Source organism: Pongo abelii, chromosome 1, assembly GCF_028885655.2.
Source record: "Pongo abelii isolate AG06213 chromosome 1, NHGRI_mPonAbe1-v2.0_pri, whole genome shotgun sequence".
NCBI lineage: Eukaryota > Metazoa > Chordata > Mammalia > Primates > Hominidae > Pongo > Pongo abelii.
Genome location: NC_071985.2, coordinates 180,371,201 through 180,390,346, shown reverse-complemented (window position 1 = coordinate 180,390,346; position 19,146 = coordinate 180,371,201). Strand labels below are relative to the sequence as shown.

The following is a 19,146-nucleotide window of genomic DNA, read 5'->3' as shown; positions in this document are numbered from 1 at the left end:
CTCAAAAAGATAATGAGTTACCATTTGATCCAGCAATTTCACTCAGAGAAATGAAAACTTATGTCCACATAGAAACTCTTACACATTCCTGCAGATTCATATGGAGCAGAGAAAGTTTAGAATAAATTTTTTTAAGTTTAAAAATGAAATTTGTACACATATATTTATGGTAGCATATTATTCATAATAGCCCAAAAGTGAAAACAACACAAATGTCCGTCAACCTAAAAACAGATAAATACAATGTGGTATGTCCATACAGTAGAATATGCGACTATAAAAAGGAACGAGTACAGAGATACGTGTTGCACACTGTGAGCCTTAAAAACATGCTAAATGAGGCCGGGCGCAGTGGCTCATGCCTGTGATCCCAGCACTTTTGGAGGCTGAGGTGGGCGGATCACGAGATCAGGAGATCGAGACCACTGTGAAACCCCATCTCTACTAAAAATACAAAAAAAATTAGCCAGGCGCAGTGGCGGGCGCCTGTAGTCCCAGCTACTCGGGAGGCTGAGGCAGGAGAATGGCGTGAACCCGGGAGGCAGAGCTTGCAGTGAGCCGAGATCGCACCACTGCATTCCAGCCCGGGCAACAGAGCAAGACTCCGTCTCAAAAACAAACAAACAAACAAAAACAACAAAAAAAACATGCTAAATGAAAAAAGTTCGGCACACAAGGCCACATATTGGATTTAATTTATATTAAATGTTCAGAATAGGCAAATCCGTAGAGATGGAAAGTAGACTAGTTAGTGGTTGCTTAGGGCTGCAGGGATGTGGGAAAAGGGAAGTAAAATCTAACGGGTACAAGGTTTCTTTCTGAGGTGATGGAAAGCTTGAGGTTCTAAAATTGATTATGGGCCAGGCACGGTGCCTCACGTCTGTAATCCCAGCACTTTGGGAGGCCGAGGTAAGCAGATCACTTGAGGTCAGGAGTTTGAGACCAGCCTGGCCAACATGATGAAACCCTATTTCTACTAAAAATGCAAAAATTACGGCCGGACGTGGTGGCTCACGCATGTAATCCCAGGTTATAAAACTGATCATTTGTTGTGTAAATTTTCTCATAATAGGGATTTTGTCATGTAAGTGCTATGATTTTGGTGTGTTCCTCTGATCCCTGTATATCCTGTCACTTGAACGTTGGAGGTAGACGCTTGATCGAGTTCACGTTGGGGTTTTTTTTTTTTAACTCTTGATGTGGTGCTATGTGCTTGCTTCAGGGAGTTGATGAGGTTAGTTTGTTTTTGTGATTGTGGTGGCCACAGATGGATGATCATTGCCTAGATCCATTAAATTATCAAGAGTGGCTGGGCACGGTGGCTCATGCCTATAATCCCAGCACTTTGGAAGGCCTAGGTGGGAGGACTGCTTGGAACCAGGAGTTCGAGGCTATAGTGAGCTATGATGGTGCCATTGTACTGCATCCTGGGCAAGAGTGGTACTCTGTCTCTTAAAAAAAAAAAAGGCCGGGCGCGGTATCTCAAGCCTGTAATCTCAGCACTTTGGGAGGCCGAGGCGGGCGGAGCACAAGGTCAGGAGATCGAGGCCATCCTGGCTAACACGGTGAAACCCTGTCTCTACTACAAATACAAAAAATAAACTGGACGCGGTGGCGGGCGCCTGTAGTCCCAGCTGCTCGTGAGGCTGAGGCAGGAGAATCGCGTGAACCTGGGAGGCGGAGCTTGTGGTGAGCTGAGATTGCGCCACTGCACTCCAGCCTGGGCGACAGAGCGAGACTCTGTCTCAAAAAAAAAAAAAAAAAAAAAAAATTGGCCAGGCGCGTTGGCTCACGCCTGTAATCCCAGCACTTTGGGAGGCCGAGTTGCAGGCGAATCACCTGAGGTCAGGAGTTTGAGACCAGCCTGACCAGCATGGAGAAGCCCCGTCTCTACTAGAAATACAAAATTAGCCGGGTGTGGTGGTGTATGCCGGTAATCCCAGCTGCTCGGGAGGCTGAGTCAGGAGAATCGCTTGAAGCTGGGAGGTGGAGGTTGCGGTGAGCCAAGATCGCGCCATGCACTCCAGCCTAGGCAACAAGAGTGAAACTGTCTAAAAAAGAAGAAAAAATTATCAGGGTTTCTTGTTGGTTTGACTTTTAGTGGTCATTACTCTCCTTTACCTTTCTGGTTTAGAATAGTTTTCTGTGTTTTTTTTTTTTTTTTTTTTTTTTTTGAGATGGTCTCGATCTCCTGACCTTGTGATCCGCCCACCTCAGCCTCCCAAAGTGCTGGGATTACAGGCGTGAGCCACCGCGCCCAGCCTAGTTTTCTGGTTTGTTTTTTTTCTTGTATCCTGGATTACTCTTCCACAATTTCCTTCTGTTTTTCTATCTGCACCTTAAATGTTTTGTGCTTTTTTTTTTTTTTTTTTGGGGGATGGAGTCTCGCTCTGTCGCCCAGGCTGGAGTGCAGTGGCGCCATCTCGGCTCACTGCCAGCTCTGCCTCCTGGGTTCACGCCATTCTCCTGCCTCAGTCTCCCGAGTAGCTGGGACTACAGGCACCTGCCACCATGCCTGGCTAATTTTTAAAATATTTTTAGTAGAGACGGGGTTTCACCGTGTTAGCCAGGATGTCTCCATCTCCTGACCTCGTGATCTGCAGGCCTCGGCCTCCCAAAGTGCTGGGATTACAGGCGTGAGCCACAGTGCCTGGCCGTATTTTGTGCTTCTTAAGGTCCTATCTTGGATACTCTTCTCACTCTGAACACTTCTTGTGTGATTTTCCTTCTTTTATTTTACCTCTTCTACTGTCATTCCCCAGAGTTCCCAGCCCTTTATCCCAAACTCCTAAATCATGTTACCAGTTGCTCTCTTGGTGTCCTGCACTTTTCTCTGGGCAGCTGAGTCATCATATTCTCCTGATTTTCTTCCTACCTCAGTGAATGCTGCTGCTTTCATTTTTAAATTTTTTATTTTTTTGAGATGGAGTTTTGCTCTTGTTGCCCAGGCTGGAGTACAATGGCCCGATCTTAGCTCACTGCAACCTCTGCCTCCCAAGTTCAAGCATTTCTCCTGCCTCAGCCTCCCGCTGGGATTACAGGGGCCTGCCACCATGCCTTGCCAACTTTTTGTATTTTTAGTAAAGACGGGTTTCACCGTGTTGGCCAGGCTGGTCTCGAACTCCTGATCTCAAACTCCTGACCTTAGGTAATCTGCTTGCCTCAGCCTCCCAAAGTGCTTTAATTACAGGTGTGAGCCACCGCACCCAGCCTATTTTATTTTTTTTGAGACAGGGTCTCACTGTGTCGCCCAGGCTGGACTGCAGTGGTGTGATCATGGTTTGCTGTAACTTCAAATTCCTAGCCCCAAGTGATCCTCCTGTCTCAGCCTCCCGAGTAACTGGGACTACAGGTGTGCACTACCATGCCTGGCTAATTAAAAAATTTTTTTTTGTGGAGACGGAGTCTCCCCATGTTGCCCAGGCTGCTCTCAAACTCCTGGGCTTGAGCAGTCCACCTGCCTGGGACTCCCAAAGTGCTGGAATTACAGGCATGAGCCACTGTGCACAGCTTAAATTTTTCTTTTTTCTCTCTTCTTTTTTTTTTGGTTAGAGACAGTCTCAGTCTGTCCTCCAGGCTGGAGTGCAGTAGCACCAACTCGACTCACTGTTACGCCTCCCTCCCAGGTTCAAGCAATTCTCGTGCCTCAGCGACTGAGTAGTTCGGACTACAGGCATGCACCACCACGCCTGGCTAACTTTTGTATTTTTAGTAGAGACAGGGTTTTACCGTGTTGGCCAGGCTGGTCTTGAACTCCTGACCTCAAGTGATCCGCCCGTCTCGGCCTCCCAAAGTGTTGGGATTACAGGTGTGAGTCACTGTGCCTGGCCCTAAATTCTTTACTCTGTCACAAAATTGGTGTTTCTAAAAATGTAATTATAACCCCCCCTCCCTTTTTTTTTTAAAGAAGCTACATCAAAATGTGATGACCGGCCAGGTGCAGTGGCTCTTGTCTGTAATCCCAGCACTTTGGGAGGCCGAGCCGGGTGGATCACCTGAGGTCAGGAGTTTGAGACCAGCCTGGCCAACATAGTGAAACCCCGTCTCTACTAACAATACAAAAATTAGCCGGGCATGGTGGCAGGTGCCTGTAATCTCAGCTGCTGGGGAGGCTGAGACAGGAGAATCACTTGAACCTAGGAGGTGGAGATTGCAGTGAGCCGAGATTATGCCACTGCACTCCTGCCTAGGTGACAAGAGCGAAACTCAGTCTCAAAAAAAAAAAGAAAAAAAAGTGATGACCATTCATTTTCTGCTTAAAAAGTCTTGAATTGTTCCTCATTGTCCATAGGGTAAAAGTCTGAATTTCCTAGCTTTGTGGACAGGCCTTTTACCATCCTCTTCATCCTTGCTTCCAGCCATGCCCCCCAACAGGCCCTATGTCCCAGTAGTGCTGTTCTGTGTTTTGAGTGATTAGCTGCTCTGTGTCTTCCATTTCTTTGACATATTCACCTTCCCCCTGGCAAACTGATTTTGTCTTTAAAACCTTCCTCAAAGTAAAATCGGTCTCATCTGTGCAAATTCAATACCAGGTACGTACCACTACTACACATAGCACACTACTGTACTTATTTATTTACCTGGTATGCCTCCCTGGACTGAATTCCTTATGGTCACAGGTGTCTGATTAATTTACGTGCCTGTTACATAACATGGGATCTCACCATAGAAGATGTGTAGTAGGCCAGGTACAGTGGCTCATGCCTGTAGTCCCAGCTACTTGGGAGACTGAGGCAAGGGAATCGTTTGAACTTGGGAGGCGGAGGTTGCAGTGAGCCGAGATCGCCCCACTGCACTCCAGCCTGGGCGACAGAGCAAGACTCCATCTCAAAAAAAAAAAAAAGATGTGTAGTAAATGAAAAATAGGACAACCCATTCATTTTACATATGAGGAAGATGAGCCCCAGAGAGGTAAGTGACTTGTCGAATATTATCTACTAATTTGGTTAAAAAGAATATTAGTAGTGGTACTTGTATATTGTATATCCTGTACTTATCTACCTATTTTATTTTGTTCTTCCTTTCTGTGAGCAAGGTTACTGTAGATAAAATTTTGGGCTCTACAGCCAAACTGGGGTTGACTCCTGATTCTGATGGTGATCTTGGATAAATTACTTAACCTATTCAAGTTTCAGTTTCCTCAGCTACATAATAGTAGTAACAATAATTCCTTTATAGTATTAATGCAAAGAATACATGAGATAATAATCTTATTAAAGGAGTTTAGAACAATGCTAGCACAGAGCAGTAAATGTTGTCATTATTGTTATTATTAACATCTGTCTTAATTCTTTGCCACATTTTATCCTGGAAAGACATGAGACCTAGTTGTCATTACAAGTTGGTTCTGGTTCTTTTATAGGCAAGCTGACTGACAGAACAGCAAGCATTTTCCGAGGCAACCAAATGAAACTGAAGCTGGTCAATATTCAAAAAGCTAAAATCTCTACAGCTGCATTCATAAAAGCCTTCTGCCATCATAAGCTCATTGAACTGAATGCTACTGCAGTGCACGCTGACCTCCCAGTTCCAGACATCATAAGTGGACTCTGCAGCAATAGCTGGATCCAGCAAAACCTCCAGTGTCTCCTGTTAGACTCAACAAGCATCCCTCAAAATTCAAGATTACTGTTCTTTAGTCAGCTCACTAGTCTTCGCATTTTAAGTGTTTTTAATGTTTGTTTTCATACTGAAGACCTGGCTAATGTTTCTCAGTTACCAAGACTGGAAAGCTTAGATATCTCTAATACTCTAGTCACTGATATTTCTGCACTGCTTACCTGTAAGGATCGATTGAAGTCTCTCACAATGCACTATCTGAAATGCCTGACCATGACCAAACCACAAATTCTTGCAGTCATTAGAGAACTTAAATGTCTGCTTCACCTTGATGTTTCTGATCACAGGCAACTCAAATCAGACCTAGCTTTTCATTTGCTACAGCAAAAGGATATCCTGCCCAATGTTGTGTCATTGGATATTTCTGGGGGCAATTGCATCACTGATGAAGCTGTAGAACTGTTTATACGACAGCGGCCTGCCATGCAATTTGTGGGACTATTGGCCACGGATGCTGGCTATTCTGACTTCTTTACTACAAAGCAAGGCTTGAGGGTTTGTTCTTATCTGAATAAGTTTTGTTTCGTTTGTTTAGAACATTATTAAACTCTTGCTATAGACCAGAATTTTTACTAGGTATTAGGGTTACAGAGACAGATAAAAAAATCCTTAAAGAGCTTATTTAATAATTAACGATTATTGTGCACCTACTATGTGGAAGGTTGTGAGAATGTTTTTATTTTTTTTTGAGATGGAGTTTTGCTTTTGTTGCCCAGGCTGGAGTACAATGGCGTGATCTCAGCTCACTGCAACCTTTGCCTCCTGGGTTCAAGCGATTCTCCTGCCTCAGCCTCCCGAGTAGCTGGGATTACAGGCATGTGCCACCACGCCTGGGTAGTTTTGTATTTTTAATAGACATTGGGTTTCTTCATGTTGGTCAGGCTGGTCTCGAACTCCTGACCTCAGGTCATCTGCTTGCCTCGGCCTCCCAAAGTGTTGGGATTATAGGCATAAGCCACTGTGCCCGGCCACACGTGAGACTATAATATTAAGATATAGGCTGGGCACGGTGGCTTACGCCTGTAATCCCAGCACTTTGGGAGGCCAAGGCGGGCAGATCACTTGAGGTCAGGAGTCCGAGACCAGCCTGGCCAACATAGTGAAACCCAGTCTCTACTAAAAATAGAAAAATTAGCCGGGTGTGGTGGCGGGCGCCTATAATCCCAGCTACTTGGGAGGCTGAGGCAGGAGAATCGCTTGAACCTGGGAGGTGGAGGTTGCAGTGAGTTGAGATTGCACCACTGCACTCCAGCCTGGCCAAAAGTGAAACTCAGTCTCAAAAAAAAAAAGAAAAAAAAAAAAAAGGAGATATAGTCTCAGCCTCCATGTCTCATTGTTGGCTTGATAATCAGAACCGTTTTTTTTTTTGAGGCAGAGTATCCCTCTGTCGCTGAGGCTGGAGTATGGTGGTGCCATCTCGGCTTCCTGCAACCTCTGCTTCCTGGGTTCAAGTGATTCTCCTGCCTCAGCTTCCTGAGTAGCTGGGACTACAGGCACGCGCCACCATGCCCAGCTAGTTTTTTATTTTTAGTAGAGATGGGGTTTCACCATGTTGGCTAGGCTGGTCTCGAACTCCCAACCTCAGGTGATCCACCTGCCTCGGCCTCCCGAAGTGCTGGGATTACAGGAGTGAGCCACCGTGCCCGGCAATCAGGACCATTTATATGTTCCCTGTTATGTGCCGGGCACCATGCTCTGCATGTGGTTTTCTCCTTTCATCCTCCCATTTTACATGGATGAGGAAAGTGGAAGCTTGAGGAGGTTTAGCTACTTACCCACAATCATGGAACTATTAAGTGGTAGAGCGGGGACCTGTGCCAAAGTCTTTATGACTCTAAAACTTGTGTTCTTCACCTCTGTGAAGAGCAAAATATAATGGATAAGATATGTGATCAACATGGCCAACATTATTTTTGGGTGAAGTATTGACAAGCAATTTTACGTTTTGGGGTTTTTGTTGTTGTTGTTCTTTAGAACATCAAACAAAAAGCAATTTTAGAAAGATTACTTAAGATGGCCTGGCATGGTGGCTCACGCCTGTAATCCCAACACTTTGAGAGGTCAAGGCGGGTGGATCACTTGAGATCAGGAGTTCGAAACCAGCCTAGCCAACCCCTTCTCTACTAAAAATGCAAAAATTAGCTGGGTGTGGTGGTGCACCTCTGTAATCCCAGCTACTCAGGAGCCTGAGCAAGGAGAATCACTTGAACCTGGGAGGCAGAAGTTGCAGTGAGCTGAGGTCGTGTCACTGCACTCCATCCTAGGTGACAGAGCGAGACTCTGTCTCAAAAAAAAAAAAAGATTACTCAAGAGAAAAATATTGAGCATTGATGGGATGATGGGATAAGTCTATAGATGCACATGATGTTAATTTTTTATTCATTTTTAAAATTTTTAAATTAAAATTTTAATTTTTTTAGAGGCAAGGTCTCACTATGTTACATGACCTCACTACTGATTAGCATGGGAGTTTTGACCTCCATTTCCGGCCTCGACCAGTTCACCCGTCCTTAGGCAACCTGGTGGTCCCCTGCTGTTAGGAGCTTAACATATTGATGCCAGGCTTGATATGGATACCCAATTGGCATGCACACTACAACCCAGAACTCCCGGGCTCAGGTAGTCCTCCTGCCTCAGCCTCCCAAGTAGCTGGAACTACAGACACGTGCCACTGTGCCTGGCTCATGTTGTTACTTTTGAACATATGTTTAAATATATGTGGTTAGGAATATATATTTTTAAAACACTGGTTCTTTACCTTAGATGTACATTGTAATCACTGTGGAAGCTTTACTGATGCCTGTGTCATGTCCCCCAGAGATTATGATTTAATTGGTCTGGGACTTGGCCTGGGCATCAGGATTTTAAAAAACTCCCAGCTAATTATAATTTAGAGCCAAGGTTCAGAGCTATTATTATTATTATTATTATTATTATTATTCTTTATTTGTTTGTTTGTTTTTTGAGACGGAGTTTTCGCTCTTGTTGCCCAGGCTGGAGTGTAATGGCTCACCACAACCTCCACCTCCCAGGTTCAAGCAATTCTCCTGCCTCAGCCTCCTGAGTAGCTGAGATTACAGGCATGCACCACTACACCTGGCTAATTTTGTATTTTTAGTAGAGATGGGGTTTCCCCATGTTGAGGCTGGTCTTGAACTCCTGACCTCAGGTGATTGCCCGCCTCAGCCTCCCAAAGTGCTGGGATTATAGGCATGAGCCACCGCGCCCAGCCCAATTCTTCTTATTATTTTTTTTTGGAGACTGAGTTGTGCTCTTGTTGCCCAGGGTGGAGTGTAATGGCGCAATCTCGGCTCACCGCAACCTCTGCCTCCCGGGTTCAAGCGATTCTCCTGCCTCAGCTTCCCGAATAGCTGGGATTACAGGCGTGCACCACCACACCTGGCTAATTTTTTGTATTTTTAGTAGAGGCAGAGTTTCACTATGTTGGTCAGGCTGGTCTTGAACTCCCAGACCTCAGGTGATCCACCCACCTTGGGCTCCCAAAGCGCTGGGATTACAGGCATGAGCCACCATGCTTGGCCCAGAGCTGTTGTTTTAAAATAACTCTTTCTTTATAATAATACCTCCTTAGTTCTTCCTAGGGGAATAGAATAAAGTGATTTGTATACTCATTAGTTGTGTTAACATTTTATTCCTTTGATTTGAAATTAGCAATTGTTGTATTTTATTTAATTAATTAATTAATTTTTTATTGAGATAGAGTCACTCTGTTGTTCAGTATGGAGTGCAGTGGCACGATCTTGGCTCACTGCAACCTCCGCTGTGAGCTGAGATCCCCAAATTTTTTTTGGGACAGTCGGGTCCTGCTCTGTCACCCAGGCTGGAGTGCAGTGGTTTGATCTTGGCTCACCACCAAGGATTATCTCTTCCCCCCTTGGATTAACTTGGCATCTTTGTTGAAAATTGGGTGTCCGTATATGTGTGAGTCTGTTACTGGGCTCTTTATTTTTTATTTTTTTTTGAGACAGAGTCTTGCTCTGTTGCCCAGGCTGGAGTGCAGTGGCGCGATCTCTGCTCACTGCAAGCTCCGCCTCCTGGGTTCGCGCCATTCTCCTGCCTCAGGCTCCAGAGTAGCTGGGACTATAGGCACCCACCACCACGCCTGACTAATTTTTTGTATTTTTAGTAGAGATGGTGTTTCACCATGTTAGCCAGGATAGTCTCGATCTCCTGACCTCATGGTCTGCCCGCCTCGTCCTTCCACAGTGCTAGGATTACAGGTGTGAGCCACTGCGCCCAGCTGGGCTCTTTATCTGTTTGTCTATACCTATACTATATTGTCTTTTTTTTTTTTTTGAGACAGAGTCTCGGTCTGTCACCCAGGCTGGAGTGCAGTGGTGTGATCTCGGCTCACTGCAACCTCTGCCTCCTGGGTTCAAGTGATTCTCCTGGCTCAGCCTCCCTAGTAGCTGGGACTATAGGCATGCACCACCACGCCCAGCTAATTTTTGTACTTTTAGTAGAGATGAGGATTTACCATGTTGGCCAGGGTGGTCTTGAACTCCTGACCTCAGGTGATCTGTCCGCCTTGGCCTCCCAAAGTATTGGGATTACAGGCCTGAACCATTGTGCCCCGGCCTACTGTCTTGATTACTATAACTCTATATGAAGTCTTGAAATTGGGTAATATGACTTCTTCAACTGTTGTTCTGTTTCATAATTGTTTTGGTTATTCTAGGTTCTTTGTATTTCCGTATAAATCATAAAAGCAACTTGTCAATATCTACAAAAAGGACTACTGGTATTTTAGTTGGGATTGCATTAAATGTGTAGGTCAGTTTGAGGAAAATTGCCATTTAATAACGTTGAGTCTCATGTTGTTTTAAAAAATAGAGGTGAGGTCTCACTGTGTTGCCCAGGCTGGTCTCATAGTCCTGGGCTCAAGCAACCCTTGTGCCTCAGACTCCCAAAGTGTTGGGATTACAGGCATTAGCCGCCACGCCTGGCGCTCGTCTCCTGATTCTTGAATCCAGTAAATCTCTGCATTTATTTAGATCTTTAATTTCTCTCAGCATATTTTGTTATGTAGCTGGGACTACAGGTGCCTGCTACCACGCCTGGCTAATTTTTGTAATTTTAGTAGAGACGGGGTTTCACCATATTGTTCAGGCTGGTCTCTACTCCTGACCTCAGGTGATCCACCTGCCTCAGCCTCACAAAGTGCTGGGATTACAGGCGTGAGCCACCATGCCTGGCCAACACCTGGAACATTTAATTGAACATTTGTTACTATTGTCTCAAACACTGGATGCCCCAAAAACCCTGTGGTTAAAAATGAATGGTGAAAAAATATAAATGGTGAAACCTATTTGGTAACATCTTTATTTTCAGGTTGCTGGAGGAGCCAGTATGAGTCAGATTTCAGAAGCACTGAGCCGATACAGGAACAGATCATGTTTTATGAAGGAAGCCCTCTACAGGCTATTCACAGAGACATTTTCAATGGAGGTAACCATGCCTGCTATTTTAAAGGTAATTGAAGAAAGACAATTTTTACTATTACTTCTTAACTTGGTTCAATTAATAATTGTTCACGAACCACACTGAATATAATAAATTATGCTTTATTCTATAGTGAGTCTCATAGTGCTCTCATAGAGCAAAGAAATGTTAAGCTTAGCTGCCAAAGTGTCTTTTGCTTTGAGCATCTGGATTTATGTGACATAAATTAGAATCAGAACAGTTAAAATTTGGTCTAAGTAAGGGAATAATAGGATCATATGGCTTTCTGAAAGAAAACAAGCACAGAACAAAATAAAAATAATTAAGGGTGGCCAGATCTACCACTTGAAGTATTTTGTGACTAACATAAAGTTGGTTTTATTGATATAGCCAAACTTAGCTTTGGTTTAGGGAAGGATGTGTTTTATTGTAAATGTAATTAGAAGTATTAAGTGGCTTGGGAAAGAAAAGTGCAGTTATTTATTTTTCTTTTATACATGTGTTTATTTGAAAATTGTAGTTGTTTTTAGTGACACATAACAATGAAAGGTCTTAAGAAAAATCTTGTCTTTGTTATTTGTAATTTTTTGCAATTCCTTAAAAATATGGATATTTTCCCAGCACTTTGGGAGGCTGAAGCGGGTGGATCACGAGGTCAAAAGATTGAGACCATCCTGGCCAACATGGTGAAACCCCGTCTCTACTAAAAACAATACAAAAATTAGCTGGGTGTGGTGGCGCACTCCTGTAGTCCCAGCTACTTGGAAGACTGAGGCAGGAGAATCGCTTGAACTCGGGAGGCGGGGGTTGCAGTGAGCCGAGATTGCACCATTGCACTCCCTGGCGACAGAGCGAGACTCAAAAAAAAAATATTTTTACAGCATGAGAGATTAACTTTATTTACAGCTCAAAAGCTGTATAAAGAAAAACTCCAGGTCAGCTGTGGGGGCTCATGCCTGTAATCCCACCACTTTGGTTGGGAGGCCGAGATGGGAGGATTTCCTGGGGCCAGGAGTTCAAGACTAGCCTGATCAACATTAGTAAGACCCTGCCTCTAGAAAAATTTAGGAAAAAAAAAAAATTAGCTTCTGGCTGGGTGCCATGGCTCACGCCTGTAATCCCAGCACTTTTTGGGAGGCTGAGGTGAGCAGAACACCTGAGGTCAGGAGTTTGAGACCAGCCTGGCCAACATGGTAGAACCCCGTCTCTACTAAAAATACAAAAATTACCCAGGCGTGGTGGCAGGTGCCTGTAATCCCAGCTACTCAGGAGGCTGAGGCAGGAGAATGACTTGAACCTGGGAGGCAGAGGTTGCAGTGAGCCGAGATGATGCCACTGCACTCCAGCTTGGGTGACAGAGCAAGACTCTGTCTCAAAAAAAAAAAAAAAAATTAGCTGGGCATGGTTGTACATGCCTATAGTCACAGCTACTTGGGTGACTGAGATTGGAGGACTACGTGAGCCCAGGAGTTTTTTTGTTTTTTGTTTTTTGTTTTTTTTTGAGACGGAGTCTCGCTCTGTTGCCTAGGCTTGAGTGCGCTGGCACGATCTCCGCTCGCTGCAAGCTCCACCTCCCAGGTTCACACCATTCTCCTGCCTCAGCCTCCCAAGTAGCTGGGACTACAGGCACCCACCACACCCGGCTAATTTTTTGTATTTTTTAATAGAGATGGGGTTTCACCGTGTTAGCCAGGATGGTCTCGATCTCCTGACCTCGTGATCCACCCGCATCAGCCTCCCAAAGTGCTGGGATTACAGGCGTGAGCCACTGCACCCGGCAAGCCCAGGAGTTTGAGGCTGCTACAGTAAGCTATGATGGTGCCACTATAATCCAGCCTGGGTAACAGAGTGAGATCCCAACTCAAAAAAATAAAATAAATAAAAAATTCTGAACCATTTTTTCCATCTGTAAGGAAGAGATTGAATTAGATGTTCTTCTGTTTTTGTTTGTTTGTTTGTTTGTTTTTGTTGTTGTTCTTTGAGACAGGGTCTCCCTCTGTTGCCCAGGCTGGAGTGCAGTGGCATGATATGATCTCAGCTAACTGCAGCCTTGACCTCCTGGGCTCAAGTGATCCTCCTGCCTCAGCCTCCTGAGTAACTGGGACTATAGGCATGCCCCACCATGCCTGGCTATTTTTTTGTTTTTTCCATAAAGATGAGGTCTTACTATGTTGCCTAGGCTGAATTTACATGTTCTAAATTTCTTTTCATGCTAAGATTCTGTAGTTTTTGTGAAAATCACATTTCTTTTGGTTTCTGGATTTCTAAATTGCAGATGATGGCAATCTAATGAAACTGAAAAATCAATTTAGCAATATGCAAAAAAAAGTCATTTTCCATAGCAGAAGTATATCCCAGGTCTGTCTCTCTAGTAGAGGAAACAGATCACAGTGTCCCTGAATGGCAGGGCAGGTGGGGTCTAAGCTTGGAACAATGCCCTCATTTTACATTTGTGTTCTAGGTCTTCCACAGTATAGCTTCAAGTTACCTAATGTTTTGTTTTACCATTTTTCAAATTCTTCTCCTCTGTTGGTGGATTTATCCCATCCTTTTTTTCCATTTTCTGTTTTTCTTTATCACACTTCTTTCCCCTAGGAATACCCTGTCCATTCTGCCCCTACATTTATCTCCTCCTGTGTAAATCCTGAGACTCTGCCTAAATGTGCTCTCTCAATGAATTCTTCTGATTCTGTCCCAGAAATGGCCACTCTTTCCATAACTACCTCAGATGTCACTTCATTGATGCGTCTTTTATGGTGCTTTTCTTCAATTTGTTATTACTCCCACGAGGCTTTATGCTAATGAGTAGCTCTCACTCATGTTTGTGTCCCCTGCAGTACCTGTCACAGTAGCTTGTATGGAGTGAGGCTCAATAAATGATTCTGAAGTTAATTTCACAGATAAAGAAATAGAGGTCTAGAGAAAGGAAGTGACTTGGCCAAAGTCACACAGATAGTTAGTGACTCCATTTGGATTAGAAGGCTTTGCTGTAATAGTTTGATGTTCTAAAGAATAAATGCTTAGGATAGGGAACATTTGTTCCTGTCCCAATAAACGAAGATTTCTGCCGACCAAAACATGCACAAGACAGCATAGAGAATGTTACTGGTATCATATGCACTAAAAACAAGTTCATCTTCAGCTTGTGGCTGTAGGAATGAGGAATCACCCGTTGGATTTGCAAGTACAATTCACAGCCAGTGCTTGCGCTCTCAACCTAACACACCAGGGCCTGGCCAAGGGGATGCCTGTTCGCCTGTTGTCAGAGGTCACCTGTCTACTTTTCAAGGCTCTGAAAAATTTCCCCCATTACCAGCAGGTAATTTCAATTGAATATTTGTTCGTGCTTTTTTTGTTGCTGTTAACAGAGTCTCAGCTCTGTCGCCCAGGCCAGAGTGCCATGGCACAATTTGTTTTTGTTTTTTTAAAGACAGAGTCTCTCTCTGTCGCCCAGGCTGGAGTGCAGTGGCACGATCTCAGCTCACTGTAACCTCTGCCTCCCGGGTTCAAGCAATTCTCCTGCCTCAGCCTCCTGAGTAGCTGGGATTACAGGCGTACACCACCACGCCCAGCTAATTTTTGTATTTTTAGTAGAGACGGGGTGTCACCATGTTGGTCAGGCTGGTCTTAAACTCCTGGGCTCATGAGCCACGGCATGCGGCAGACAATTTGTGTTTTTTAACTTTAGGATAAATATGTGAAAAATATATATTATTTAGTTCTGTTTTTTTGTCCTATTAGAGAAAGAGAATAGATAAAAGAGTTTGTGTTTGTTATAGAAAAAATAGGAAATATAGATAAGCAGTGAGGCTAAAATTTTCTTTTTTTTGAGAGATTTTCACTCTTGTTGTCCAGGCTGGAGTGCAGTGGTATGATCTTGGCTCGCTGCAACCTCTGCCTCCCGGGTTCAAGCGATTCTCCTGCCTCAGCCTCCCAAGTAGCTGGGCCTACAGGTGCATGCCACCACACCTGGCTAATTCTTTTGTATTTTTAGTAGAGATGGGGTTTCACCATGTCGGTCAGTCTGGCCTCGAACTCCAGACCTCAGGATTACAGGTGTGAGCCACTGCTCCTGGGCTGAGGTTAATATTTTAACAATCTCTCAGAAATCCATTGCCCAGAAACATCTATTAACACTTTATTGTTTACACCTTTACCTCACCCCACACATGAAAATTAAGCTGAATTGAATCATACATGTAAATATAAAAACAAGGCTGGGCTTAGTGGCTCATTCCTGTAATTCCAGCACTTTGGGAGACCAAGCGGGCAGGCTCACTTGAGGCTAGGAGTTTATGATCAGCCTGGGCAACATAGTGAGACCCAGTCTTTCCTAAAAATAAAAAATAAAAATTGGCTGAGCATGGTGGCAAGCATCTGTAGTCCTTGCTACTTGGGAGGCTGAGGTAGGAGGATTACTTAAGTCCAGGAGTTGGAGGCTGCACTGAGCCACTCCACTCCAGCCTGGGCAACAAAGCAAGACCCTGTCTAACAAAAACAAATGAACAAAAAAAAAAAGAAAACATAAGAGAAAACATTTGTGACCTTGGGGTAAGTAAAGATATGTTAGGATACAAAAAGCACACATTATAAAAGAAAAAAATGAAAGTTCATCAAAATTAAAAGCTGTTCTCTCTCTCACACACACACATATATACACACACTTTTTTTTTTTTTTTTTTTTGGTGAAACAGAGTCTCACTCTGTCGCCCAGATTGGAGTGCAGTGGTGTGATCTCGGCTCACCGCAACCTCCGCCTCCTGGGTTCATGTCATTCTCCTACCTCAGCTTGCTGAGTATCTTAGACTACAGGTGCTCGCCACCATGCCTGGCTAATTTTTTTTTTTTTTTTTTGTATTTTTAGTAGAGATGGGTTTCACCGTGTTAGCCAGGATGGTCTCGATCTCCTGACCTCATGATCTGCCCGCCTTGGCCTCCCAAAGTTCTGGGATTACAGGCGTGAGCCCCCGTGCCTGGCCTACACTCATTTTTATTTTTATCATTTTTTTTTTGAGACGGAGTCTCATTCTGTTGCCCAGGCTGGAGTGCAGTGGCACGATCTTGCCTCACTGCAACCTCTGCCTCCTGCCTCAGCCTCCTGAGTAGCTGGGATTACAGGCGCGTGCCACCACGCCTGGCTGATTTTGTATTTTTAGTATAGATGTGGTTTCACCATGTTGGCCAGGGTAGTCTCGAACTCCTGAACTCAGGTGATCCACTACCTTGGCCTCCCAAAGTGCTGGGATTACAGGAGTGAGCCACCATGCCCGGCTCCCTCCCCCACAACACCCATTTTTAAAATGAAAAGGTAGATGATAGACTGGGAAACGTTCATTTTATATATATGAGAATCGACTTCATTCAGAGTATATAAAGAACTCAACTTGTTAATACAGTACAAATAAACCAGTTATAAAAATGATCAAAAGATTTGAACATTTTGGTAGTTTCTTTAGGAATTAAATATACACTTTATAAACTACCTAGTCATTCCACTCCTAGGTATTTACTGAAGATAAATGAAAGCATGTATCCATATAAAGATATTTACACAAATGTTCATGGTACCTTTATTTATTGCCAAAAACTTGAAATATCCCAAATGTCCAACAACAGGTGAATAGATACATTGTAATAAATCTATTTAGGGAAACACTGTTTGGCACACAAAGAGATGAAGTACTGATATCTGCAGTGTAGATGAAACTCAAAAATGTTATATGCTGAGCAAAACAGGCCAAACTCAAAAGAGCAGAAGTACATGATTCCATTTGCATAACACCTTAAAAAAACGAATCTATAATGACTGTAATTTTCTGAGGATAGGGTTTACAGGGTTGAAACTGACTTGAAGGGGGGACAATGGAACTCTCTGGGGGCGATAGAAGTATTAAATCTTGATTGTAGCAGTTGTTACACAGGGGTATAAATTTGTGAAATCTAATTCAAATGTGTACTTTGTAAAGGGAGTTGATTTTTTTTTTTTTTTTTTTTTGAAACGGAGTCTCGCTCTGTTTCCCAGGCTGGAGTGCAGTGGTGCAATCTTGGCTCACTGCAAGCTCCGCCTCCTGGGTTCATGCCATTCTCCTGCCTCAGCCTCCTGAGTAGCTGGGACTATAGGCGCCCGCCACCATGCCCGGCTAATTTTTTGTATTTTTAGTAGAGACGGGGTTTCACTGTGTTAGCCAGGATGGTGTCAATCTCCTGACCTCGTGATCCGCCCACCTCTGCCTCCCAAAGTGCTGGGATTACAGGCGTGAACCACCGCGCCCGGCCAAGGGAGTTGATTTTTTAAAAATACAATTAGGAAGGTGATTTTCCTCATTTATTTCTACCTTATTTTTAAAGTTGGAAAATCCTACTCAGTCTTCATTCCTGCATGGCAGTCATCAGTTACAGCATTAAATGAAAATCGTGGATAGGGACAGGTACACAATGAGCTCTCAATAAGAAAAGCTCACTGGTAATACTTCCAAATACATGGAATCTTTGTTTAAAATGGAATTCTTACATTTGTTCAAAATTATTTTTCTTTATTCTCTAAAAGTTACAGAAGAATTGTCTTCTCTCCTTAACCAATTCCAGGATTCTTGTGGATGTTCCATTTGACAGGCAAGTATAAGACTTGGTCATTTGATTGGGGTGTTGGCCTTTGGTTATTAAATGCAGGGGCCTGATTAAGGCTGGGATAAGGTGTTTGGAGAGAAGGTTCTGTTGAGCTTCTTCCACAGAGAAGTGATTAGAAGTACCCTACTAGAAAATGTTGTCTCCTAAAGTGATTCCAGTACAGGATAGTGGGTAAGAACAGGCTCCGAGAGCCAAACATACTTGGACTCAAGATCTAGCCCTTCCATTATCTTTGCTTATAAGTTTCCTCATTTGTAAAATAGTGACTCTTACCAGCATTAGATACGATAGTGTCTGTAAAGTACTTAATTCCTAGTTTAAGTACAGGCTATTATAAAGAATATTAGTCATTTATTCATTTTGTTATGTAATTATTATTTTATTAGTAATTTACTTTTTAATTATTTAGAAAATCATCATCATCCTAGCCATTCCAGAAGGATTTGAGGCCTTTGCAGTGTCTCAGATTCACAAGTTTTAAAACATTTATAATAGTTGACATAAAAGAGCAGAGAAATGAGGCACAAGCTAACAAGAGCAAAGCCCCTGATTTGTGAATACAAGGTTTAGGCTCAGTCACTCTGTAACTGAGTGATGTTTGCTGCAGCATTTTAGCATTGTCTACTACTCAGATTACAAATTGCTACCACTCTGGAAACTCCGTTTCTTTTTCAGACCTATCATAGTAGAAACTGAATGATAAATACACATTTTTTCTTAGACTTGCTCATCTTTATGTAAATTCTGTGTATTTTGCTTACATTCTTATTTGTATGCTCTCCTATCTCCTGTCTGGTCTTCTCTCTGCTAAATGCTCTTGGTTTTCATAGCTGAGGATTTAAAAGTCCAAGACTGTTTTTGTTATAGGATTACTTGGGGAATGCCAAATGATTTCTTCTGTGTAGTTTCACAAACTTTATATAGAATTGTGAGAAAAATAAATACTGCTTTTCAGATTTGATGCTGCCAAGTTTGTCATGAGATGGCTCTGTAAGCATGAAAACCCCAAGATGCAAACAATGGCAGTGAGTGTCACCTCTATTCTGGCTCTGCAGGTTTGTGATTTCTTAAAGGCAAGATGTCTGTCTCTAGTTTTTATACAGGTTCCATAGTTCACTTGAGCCTTTCTGTTTGCTTATAGCTCTCACCTGAGCAAACGGCACAGCTTGAAGAGCTTTTCATGGCAGTTAAGGTAGGTTCCTTGTCATGTTCATAATCTTTTTTTAAAAAAAGTCAAATTTATGATTGTAGCTTAAAAAAAAATCAAATCATTCCAAAAGGCCTGTTAAAGTGAGAAATCTGTAAGACTTTCTCCCCAGAAGAAACTTTCTAATTTTGTAGCTATTTCTTTTGGTATGTACCTCCACATTTCTTTTTTTTTTGAGACAGAGTCTCACTCTGTCACCCAGGCTGGAATGCAGTGGTGTGATCTCGGCT

At 43.3% G+C, this 19,146-nt stretch overlaps 1 protein-coding gene across 1 annotated transcript in view; it reads left to right on the top strand.

The window, feature by feature from the left end:
* The window catches only part of ZYG11A (zyg-11 family member A, cell cycle regulator), a 59,205-nt gene that overhangs the window by 15,353 nt on the left and 24,706 nt on the right, over positions 1-19,146 (top strand). The window contains exons 3-8 of the mRNA XM_002810813.4: positions 5,363-6,114; positions 10,972-11,112; positions 14,225-14,401; positions 17,630-17,694; positions 18,665-18,764; positions 18,851-18,901. Coding sequence (XP_002810859.2) covers positions 5,363-6,114; positions 10,972-11,112; positions 14,225-14,401; positions 17,630-17,694; positions 18,665-18,764; positions 18,851-18,901 — 1,286 coding nt within the window. The remainder of the gene's footprint in view (positions 1-5,362; positions 6,115-10,971; positions 11,113-14,224; positions 14,402-17,629; positions 17,695-18,664; positions 18,765-18,850; positions 18,902-19,146) is intronic.